We start from the raw sequence: 11,428 nt of genomic DNA on the forward strand, positions 1-11,428 counted from the left end.
GGAATTCACAGAGTTGTTTATTAGTTGCTCGGACTCTTCAAAAATGTCTTCGGGTGCGTGTCAGATCCTCCAAATATAGTATATTTTTGAAGGATCCGACACGGGTGCGGCAACATTTTTGGAGAGTCCGAGGAACTTATGCAGGTGCTTCCGGTGTCGTGAAGAGAAAAAATCGAAAAGAATGGGAGAAGGTTGAATACATGACTTACCCAACTTCTTGAAATATAGCATCTGACAGTTGCCTCGGTCTCATATTTTCTGCACCTGGACGGTTAAGCGCAGCTGATTCCTTCACTGTGGCTATTATATTTTTTCGCAACTCTTCCTGGAAAACAAACACAATTGTCACACAACTGGAGCATATATAAACTTAAAAGCATAATGCGTCGTGCTTTTCCTTTTGTTTATCTGAAGACAAAGTAAAAATATAACAACAACAACAACATACCCAGTGTATTCCCACATAGTGGGGTCTGAGGATGGGGAGGGTAGAGTGTACGCAGACCATACCACTACCACGGGTGAAGTAAATAGATTGTTTCCAATAGACCCCCGGCTTAGGATCGATAACAGTATAGCAATCACAAAACATAAATGCGTATAGACTAGTACAGAATGCAAAATAAACTAACACCGCTATCCTCAAAATAATACTACAGCCACAAGATAATACTAAAAAACTCTCTATCCGAAATCATAGACATCACTCAACACCACGAACAAGAAACTTCAAACACAAATAAAGAACGCTCCCCTACTGTAACCGACACACTCCCACCCCCTAACCCTCTAACCTAATCCGCGTCCTCCACATTTTTCTATCAAGGGTCATGTCCTCCGTAAACTGTAACTGCTCCATATCATGCTTAATCACCTCCCTCCAATATTTCTTCGGCCTAACTCTCCCCCGCCCAAAACCATCCATCGCCAGTGATAAACAATATCACTAATGACGGACAAATCCATCTACATAGTGATGCAACAAGAAGGTTCATTCCCTAGGGCCAGTGGTGCATGGTTCAAACACGGTGGATAGTGAAACTGCCCCTCTACCCTTCACTTAAATACAAGGCTTTTGTCTGCAGCAGATTCAAACCTGTAACAGCGACTAACTCAACATAAAATTGTCATTTAACATCAAAGTTACAGTAATTTCATTTTTTTATCAGCGAAGGTTTTCACTGATAATTAACAAGGCCAAGTTGACCGTAAGAGATACTGCATGTAATGACGTTACAGTAGCTTCATATACTAAAAGAGAACATTATATAAATACTTGATTTGAAAATCTGATTGAAAACTTTCATCATCTGCCTTAACGCGTTAGAGTTATCCTCCTTTCAAGGCACAGCTTGGTGAAGTTGACGAACACTACACAATTTTAAACAATCTCATGCATCAACAAGAAAAACAAACATATAAGAACAACTATGTTACCTCACCTCAAAACAAAAGAAGTTTATAGATAGTTCTCTTTTCTAATAATTAAATAAATTAACTGTCTTCTCAAACTCTTCTAGTAAGTAAATAATCACTAAACTTTAAAACTAAAAATAGATCATTTACAACACTATAACAAAGTTAAACGTGCATCACTTTGATCTTATTGTATACAGAGATAAACCGAAGGACGACAAATATGTTTTTAACTTTATCATGAAGATACGTCCTTTCTTCTCAAGTTTTCTATGAGAAAATAAGTAGTTAAATCAGGAGGGAAAATTTCCTAAATGAATTTATTATAATCAGGGTGACGATTTTTTGTTGATGAAGCTAGGGCAAGAAAGGTATCTAATGCTTCAGAAACCGGTAGAGTAACTTCCTCTGCCCGTTTGCCCACCCCAAATCCTCGTGCCTCTATACTAGGAAGCATGAACATCAAATTGCATGCTGCCTACACTTTTAACAATCAACTTTACACAGCACTGATTCATAAACTTTACACAATCAACTTTACACAGCACTGATTCATATACGACAATCATACATATGATCTCTACTAATATCTTTAATATTTGGACTATTGGAACCACATGTTTGGGGGGTCTATCAGAAACAGCTTCTCTACTTCATCTGAGGTAGTGGTATGAGGTAGTGGTATGGACTGCATACATTTTACCCTCCCCAGACCCCACTTTGTGGGAATATACTGAGTATGTTGTTGTTGTTGTATTTTTTTTGTGAGAAAGGTAACTTGATTATAAACAAAGGACAAACTCCATGAGTAGTTCAGTAATACTAACAAACAGCAGTCACAGAAGAGTAAAACTAGCCTCCTATGAATTCATTCTAGGTGATGCACGTCGTTATATTGTTTGTGACTATGTTGCTCAGACTCTTCAAAAATATCAATAGGTGCGAGTAGCATCCTCCAAAATATCGACGGGTGCGAGTTGCATCCTCCAAAAATAGTGTATTTTTGGAGGATCCGACACGGGTACGACAACATTTTGGAGAGTTCGAGCACTTCGGGTTTGTGATGTTGGGCCCATAAAGCTACCAAGGTCTGTCCCTTTTGCCTTTCATTATAGTGACTAATCCATTTCTTGAACGGGTAGTAACTACTTATGTTTTAGTTTTAGGTTTAGAGCATACGGAGAGATAACATCATCTCCGGCACACATAATGTCTCGTACGTTTTCAAAATTTTACACGCCAATCCATGTTCATGATCAACAGAATGCTCGTATGATGTATTCTTGCTTATAGCTTCTAAATGAGAATACAAACGTTGCCCAGTTCTTTAAAAGGTTCGCCCTTGTGGTAGGTTAAATGGTTTCCGACATCAATTGGAAGCAAAAGATTGGTACTAAACAGATACACATACATTATAAACAGTAAAACTTCCCACCTGAGGCACCAAGTCACGTTACGTTTCACCCTTTATAGCTCTTCGCTAGGTTAAAAGTCCAGGCAATCATTGCTAAACCCAAATACAACTAATCTATGTTGTCGGACTCTTCAAAAATGTCAGTGGATGCGTGTTAGATTCGCCAAATGTAGTGTATTTTTGGAGAATCCGACACGGGTGCGACATTTGGATACTCGGACTCTCCAAAATGTTGCCGCACCCGTGTTGGATACTCCAAAATGCACTACTTTTGAAGGATCCGACACGTACCTGATGACATTTTTGAAGAGTCCGAGCAACATAATCAAACAATGGAAACAACGCAATAAAAATTCGAAGACTCATTGAAAAAGTTGAATTACTTAAACCTGAATGTTGAAAAACTAGACGTTCAAAACATACAGAGGTAGACAGACCTGAAACAGAATTACGACTATAACAGAACGTTACAAGAAATTTTTGTAGGGACAAAAAACGAACTACTTAAAGCTTGTTACTTTATGTGACTTTACCTTGAAGTTGCGCTAAGTGTACCTTCAATCAAAATCAATCTGAATTTACTTCCACTCAACTCAGGTCGTATTGATCCAAAAATGCAAGCTTCTACAGGTCTACTTTAACTATCGATTCAATAGACTAATATTCGAGGAATTCTCCAAGAAAAAGAGAAGACGTCTGATCCTCAGTTTTGGAAAGATTCGCTGATAAATATTTTTTACAATTAGTTCTGTTTTACATAATTTCGCCTTAGATACGATGAAAATCAAGAATTCTCATGGATGCTCATATGGAGCTAAAATGAGTCAAAGATGCTTCAAGTAAAGGCCTCGCCAAAAATTTAACATGCCTGTAGAATCCTGCCTCAATCTAAAAGCAAGTAGCTTTTTGATGCAAACTGAAACAAGCAAAATCACGTAGGTACGACGTATGCTACAATATTAAGGTTTAATATTGATGCACTGACAATGCAGCTATCAAGTTACTTATAAACAAGCTGCAAATAGAAGGCTAGTGTAAGAGTGCACGTCTACCCTGCAAAGAGGGTTGGAGACCTGATGCAGCCAGTTAATATGCGTTACGTCAAATAGATAATCTAACAATTCTTTAAAGTGCATTTGATCCATTGACTCCTGAACCACCATGATCAACTTTCATCTTTGCTCCATTAGTCGGTATCACAGTCTGCCCATTATGCTAGCAAGTAGAACCTTAGCTCAAGGCCAAGCCTACCTTTGCATACCTTTTCTTCTCTATAGAAATCATCCGCCCCGAAAAACTACATGCCATGTATCACAGTCTTCACATTATGCTCTCGAGTATAACTAGCTTGAGCCTACCTATACTCAACTTTTTTTCCTCTATAAAAGGCACCCAAAAACTACATCTTTCTTTCTCCGTAGAAGACACCTTGCCTCGATATTTTATCTCTATAGAAGACACCTAGCTCAGAAAAACTACACACCTCCCCTCACCTCATTCCCGGTGTATATAACTTCACAACAGTAACATACCCAGTAAAATCCCACAATTCCCACAAGTGAGGTCTGGGGAAGGTAAAGTGTACGCAAACCTTACCACTACCTCAAGGAGGTAGAGAGGCTATTTCCGAAAGACCCTCGGCTCAAGTGTAGCCAAGTGAACAACAACAACAACATACCCAGTGTATTTCCACAAAGTGGGGTCTGGGGAGGGTAAAGTATACGCAGTCCATACCACTACCTCAGATGAACTAGAGATACTGTTTCCGATAGACCCCCGGCTAAGGACATATAACAGTATAACAAACAAATAATATCAAAGCACACAACAAGATGGGATAACACCCTGCTCGATAATAAAGAAAATAAGACACTCACAAGGTTCTACTATAAACTAACTATCCAAAAACATAGACATCACCGAAACACCACGAAGAAGAAACTCCAGGCACAGATACAAACAAAACATTCTTCCCACTGTATATAACTTAAATCCAATAATTAATCCCAAATCTTCAATATCAATCATATCGAAGACAGGCTCTCTACCTCCAAAGTTAAGGGGGGTAAGGTCTGTGAACACTGGTGGCAGGTAACCCGTGGAAATAGTCGAGGCGCACAAAAGCTTGCCCGGACACAACGGTTATCAAAAAAAAAAAAGGTTTGTGTGCACTGCACCCCTTCCCATACCCAAACCCCACGTGTCGGATTACACTGGATTTGTTCTTATTATTGTAAAAAGAACAAAAATCCAACTTAGGATTTCGTGCAACAACATAACTAGTGAAATCTCATAAAGGGGACCCTCAGCTTAAGGAAAAATAGTCCAAAGCAATCTAAAAGAAGAGTAACGGAAGTACAAGAAACAATAGGTAATAACAAAAACCCAACTTATCTAGTATAGTCCCACAAGTGGAGTCTGGAGAGGTTTGAGTGTATGTGGATCTTACCCCTACCTCGAGCTTGTTAAGTAGTCCCAAAAAAGAGTAACGGAAGTACAAGAAACAATAGACAGTAACAAAACAAGAGATAGTAGCAGAAACAAGATTATCACCAAATAATACCACCAACAATCTAACCGAAACGACAAACTAACACCCAAAAACTCCAAGAACAAGACACTACCAGTGAAACGCTACAACAACTAGCCCCATCCTACTAACTTTCTACCTTAATACGCGTCCTCCACACCTTCCAACCTAGAGTCTGTGTCCTCAGAAGTACAAGAAACAACAGATAATAACAAAAATCAAATAAAAAAAATTACTTTAAAGTTAAAACTCAATAAAGAACAAAACTTCAATGAATAATAAGTAAAATAAATAATACCACCAACAATCTACCCGAAACCACAAACAACTAAAAACTCCAAGAACAAGACATTACCCGTGAAACGCTACAACAACTAGCCCCCATCCTACTAACTTTCTACCTTAATACGCGCCCTTCACACCTTCCTATCTAAAGTCATTATCCTCAAAGTACAAGAAACAACAGATAATAATAAAAATCAAAAAAAGAAAAATCACATTAAAGTTAAAACTCAATAAAGAACAAAACTTTAAATAATAAAAAGTAAAATACTAACATTTTCTTTGAGTTTACGAACAATTTTGATGCGAAGTACATCGAAATCACCATCATCTTTGAGCTTACATATTAAATCTTCACCCCTTATCCTTTTCCCATTATCATTCTCCATTCTTCTTCTTGTTTTCTGCTACAGCCCAAAAAAATGGTAATAAAAATCAAATCTTTATGGGTATAAATTCGAGAAAAATAAGGTATAAATTCAGTATATATTTTTATGTACCACGGACACAGTTACCTGATATGTGTTGGTGATTGAAGGTGCCACGTATATGAAAGTTGGATCGGATACTACAGATGTTAAAAATTTATTGGGTATAAGTTTAGCACTATATTCACAGAAGGTTGAGTGTATGTCGTAAATTTATTTAAAATGTATAAAAATTGATTCGAATATCTCGATTATCGAAAAATAATTAGTGTATTTTGGATGTGTAGACGAATTTTGCGAATGCAGTTACCTGATATGTGTTGGTGGTTGGAGATTGCAGTATACGAAAGTTGATCTGGACACTAAGATTATTAAAAATTTAGCATATTTTTTATATTTTAATCTTGATGGATAGAGTTAATTGATATTTATTGCGGGTGATGTGAGGTGACATATATCTCGTTGATTTATTTGAAGTGTGAAAAAATTGATCCAAACACTACGAATATCGAAAAAAAATGTGTATTTTGGATTTGTAGATGGAATTTTGGTGTTGAATTTTGTGGAAGAATTAATTTATTTGGTTTGTGCTAAATTATTGGAGAAAGGGAATTTAATTGGGACAAATGGTATTCGAGGTTAAAAAAAAAAAAAAAGGTTTAGGCTTTCAATTGGATTTTGATCAATTACTTATTTTTGTTTGAAAAAATACCCAATTACCCCTGAACTATACCCAAAAAGTTTATGACACACCTCAACTTATAAAGAGGGTTCTATTATCCCTGAATTAATTAAAAGTGTAATTTTGACACTTTTAGTGCCTACGTGGACACTTCAGTGTGTTGTGCCACGTAGGCACTAAGAGTGTCAAAATTACACTTTTAATTAATTCAGGGGTAATAGGGACCCCTGCAAGTTGAGGTGTGTCCTACCCTTTTTGGATATAGTTCAGGGGTAATGAGGTATTATCTCTTTTTCTTTTTCTTTTTTTTTTAGGAAAAAAAAAATCAACACTCTCTCTGTTTCATAATAAATGAATTGTTGAATTTTGACACACATATTAAGAAAAATGCATTAAAGATATAATTTTAACACAATTTTTCATTTTTACTCTTAAAAAAAAAGTTGACCTTGTAATACCTTTTTAAAAGTTAATTGATTGTCAAATCATAAGGGTAAATTTGAAAAAAAAAATTCAATGATTCACTTATTTTGAAACAGCAATAAATACCCCAATAATTAACTTATTTCGAAACGGAGGGAGTACAAAATAAAACTCATAATATCTCTCTCTATATATATATATATAGGCATGCTTATGTGGCATGTCTCATAGGTCAAGAAAAATATTTATCTTTTTTCTCCTATTTTTCATTTTTTTTTCCAATATTTTCCAAGTCATAGTATTTATGAATAAAAAAAACTGCACATTGAATAAGAAAAATGAATGGCTATTAAGTGAGCAATTTATTTTTGCCTATTCATATTCTTTTTTTCATACTATATATAATCTTCTCATTTTTTTGGAGGATCTTATGGTATGTTTTTTCTCTTCTCCTTTATTTTCTTCTTTCATTTTTGTTTTAATTTTGTTTTATATCTTTGATTTTAATATATATTATCATAATCTTATAAAAAGGATGGTGAAGATGAAGAAGTTTGATACGAAAAGGTAAGTCAATAATTTATTTTATCAATATCGTTGTTATTTAAATTTTTGTAAGATTTATTTTAATTTTCATGATTCAAGTTTTAATTTTTTTGAAATTGTTAAACTTTGAGAGGGTCTCCTGATATATTTTTCTTTTCCAAAATATTTTGTCCTTCTTTTTTTGGAGTTTTCCTCTTTATTTATTTATTTATTTATTTATTTATTTATTTATGTTATGATATTTTAATTAGGCCAAAAAATGTGTAGATTCAATTAATCAACTTTCACCTTTCATTATAATTATCTTCTTAATTGAATATCTTAATATGTATTCATGTATGACCTTTTGATGTCCTTTTCTATCTCTTTATAATATCATCATAAACATATAGAATTTTACAATACTGTCATATGTATGTGAATGTGTGGCTTAAGTCTCATTCTTGATATATTTAATATTTTTGTTGGCATATTTTATTTTTGATTGACTTTGATTCTGTCAATATTTAAATTATAATGTAACTTTGGATATTGATCACAAAGATCTAATCTCTCCCTCTTTTTGCAGGTTACTTATTGTCAAAATAATAATTTGTTTTTAAGCTGGAACTGCTTATCCAATGCAAGGTTTAGTAATGCAAATACAATTTATTCGGTTAAACATTAAATTTTTTATTTGTTCACAAGTTCAAATTCGTTGTTGGAGGGTCTACTCCTTAATCATACACTGTTTTGAGCTCTTAGTGTAGAAAAATCTTTAGTTGGAGCGATATCTTCGAATGAATCCTATCCAGTGCGAATCCGCGTTAATCGGACTCGAATGAAGGTTTCAAATTTTGGATGAGAAACTTTAAAAAAAAAAAAAAAAAATTAATCGCAGGAGGGTTTTAGGTCAAATGGGTTCGTAATTATCCAATATTAAGAGGGTATATACTTTTCGATTTTTAGAGAACTCAAATGAAATATAAATAGAACTATTAACGTATCAAATTATTGTTACAATTCATTAGCTTGCTATGATGAGCATACATCACTTACATTATTTTATAGCATTCTTCTTTATGTCATTTTTTTGAAGCGCTTAAAGTTTTAAAAAAGACAACTATATATAAGAGGTGATGTGGCAATTTTGTATGGCCTCCAACTGTCTGTATCTTTTTTCTTAATTTTTTGATATTGTTGTCTCCATTTCACTATATAATGATAACATAATAATCTATTTTAAAGTATTTTTATTTTTCTTAAATAATTTATTTAATAACTCATTTTCTCAACTTACACCACTTCACATTCCCATGACTTCTATTCTAATAATATCCATTAATTTTGTGTCTTTAACTCATATATTACCATCTTTATAACCTATGCTCTTAATAATCTTTATTACTCAAGAAAATTAAGAGTTGTAAATGGATAATTGAGGATCATCATATTCAATATTTCAATTCTATATAAAAAGTCGTGTATAGGTAATCTGGCAAGGTATAATATTGTACACTTCAGAAACATATGGAGAAGGAAGTTATCAAATGTTGGAGAAAGTTTTGAATTTTGTTGATAATCCAATGCGGGGCAGAGGAACTATGAATATTTACACAAGGATATACTTGATTTAATTTTTTTCATTATTTTTTATTAGAAATAAATATATTATTTCAAATTAAAATCTCAACTTCATTCAATGTGAAATAGAATTTAAATAAAATTGTTATTAGAGAATATATTTTAACTTATTGATAAAGAATATACTATCAATCATTTAATAAATATTAAATTACTAAATTTTCTTTTCTTTTATGAAACGAAAAAATTCTTCATAATATAATTATAACAAGTTATAATATTACAATTAAAAATCTGAAGTGAATATAAAATTAATCGAAAAAAATAATTAATTTTTTAACACCGCACGAAGCGCGGCTAATTTCTCTAGTTAGCAAAATAAGACTCATAATTAGTAAACATAGTACTCTCTTCGTCTCATTTTATGTGGATACTTTAATGGAATATTGGACACGAAGTTTAAGAAAAACATAATACTCTCTTCATCTCATTTTATGTGGTATACTTTAATTGGACATCGGACACAAAGTTTAAGAAATAAGACTGTTTATTAATTGACCTTTATTAAAAAGTGTACCACTATTATTTTTAATTAAGTGGAAATAATAAAAAGAAAAGTAAAATTATATTTTTAAATAATAAATAGTTATCAAATAAGAAATGGTGATATATTTTGGGACGGAATGTATATAAAATCACATTTGAATCTTGTTTTTAGTTTCAAATCTAGCTCACAACTTCATTTATTATATAAATTCTATATGAACTAGGTATATAATTGTATAAATTTTGTATGTATATTGTGGTTTTGAAAAATTTCATATAAATTGTATAAAATTTGATAATGTATGTATAAAATTTGTATTAAAATTGAATAAGAGGAACGCGCAAATAAAATATTCTAGTAAAAATAGTCATCAAATACAAATTGATGTTCAGACGAGAGGGTGAGGTTCAAAGGAGGAAAGGCTAGAATGGATACTTAGGCATCCAGAAAGAAGGAAGAGTGTGCTAATCAACAAAATACTTCGGGGAGTTGAAAATCGAAATAGATTCGAATATTCTCGAATAGGGCAATCTTTCGAACCGCTACTGAATCTATAGGCAGACAAGAGAGAACCAGATGAACTAAAAGATCTTAGTAGCTAGAGAAAACGAAAGCAAAAGCAATTCCCGCGTAGTTGTAACAGGAGAAATAGGAGCTACTTATATCGTGAAAAAGTTGTGGGACCATAAAACAATACAAGCATCATGCAACTAGTCGAAGCATCCCGAATGAAGTTGAATGCACACAGAAGGGCTACGCAGGCACTTCTCAGGGGCTCGATTCTGAAACCTCTTGTACAGTGTTGGAAAGATCTCGATCATCTCGCCATACCTCTTGTACAATAATGGAAAGATCTCGATCATCTCGCCATCCCTCTTGTACAACGTTCGAAAGATCTCGCCATACCTCTTGTACAGCGTTCGAAAGATCTCGATCATCTCGCCATACCCTTGTACAGCGTTCAAAAGATCTCGATCATCTAGTCATACCTCTTGTACAGCGTTCGAAAGATCTCAATCATCTCGCCATACCTTTTGTACAGCGTTCGAAAGATCTCGTCATACCTCTTGTACAACGTTCAAAAGATCTCGATCATCTCGCTATACCCTTGTACAGCGTTCGAAAGATCTCGATCATCTCGCCATACCTCTTGTACAGCGTTCGAAAGATCTCAATCATCTCGCCATAGCTCTTGTAAAGCGTTCGAAAGATCTCGATCATCTCGCCATACCTCTTGTACAGCGTTCGAAAGATCTCGATCACCTCGCCATACCTCTTGTACAACGTTCGAAAGATCTCGATCACCTCGCCATACCTCTTGTACAGCGTTCGAAAGATCTCGATCATCTCGCCATAGCTCTTGTAAAGCGTTCGAAAGATCTCGATCATCTCGCCATACCTCTTGTACAGCGTTCGAAAGATCTCGATCATCTCGCCATACCTCTTGTACAACATTCGAAAGATCTCGATCATCTCGCCGTACCTCTTGATGATAATTCCTCACTCCATCCCCTATAATTAAGACCAATTTGAAAAGAAGATAGTATCCAGTTCTATACAATGTTTGCCTTTGTCAAGCAAGGCAAAAGAAAAAGAA

At 34.2% G+C, this 11,428-nt stretch overlaps 1 protein-coding gene across 8 annotated transcripts in view; it reads right to left on the minus strand.

Moving 5' to 3' along the window:
• Positions 1-6,693, minus strand: part of LOC107851456 — a 31,663-nt gene extending 24,970 nt beyond the window's left edge. For 5 of the 8 annotated variants that reach the window (XM_047402353.1, XM_047402371.1, XM_047402377.1 and 2 more), the window contains exons 1-4: positions 6,381-6,692; positions 6,158-6,210; positions 5,918-6,046; positions 210-325 (exon numbers count right to left, since the gene is read on the minus strand). In XM_047402353.1, the coding sequence (XP_047258309.1) occupies positions 210-325; positions 5,918-6,031 (230 nt within the window). In that variant the 5' untranslated portion in view covers positions 6,032-6,046; positions 6,158-6,210; positions 6,381-6,692. Of the gene's footprint in view, positions 1-209; positions 326-5,917; positions 6,050-6,157; positions 6,299-6,380 lie in introns of those variants that run through there. The other 3 variants (XM_047402382.1, XM_047402380.1, XM_047402359.1) reach the window with 3 other exon arrangements.
• Positions 6,694-11,428: the final 4,735 nt, after the last annotated feature.

The sequence above is a fragment of the Capsicum annuum genome, chromosome 1 (genome assembly GCF_002878395.1).
Source record: "Capsicum annuum cultivar UCD-10X-F1 chromosome 1, UCD10Xv1.1, whole genome shotgun sequence".
In the NCBI taxonomy this organism is placed as follows: Eukaryota; Viridiplantae; Streptophyta; class Magnoliopsida; order Solanales; family Solanaceae; genus Capsicum; species Capsicum annuum.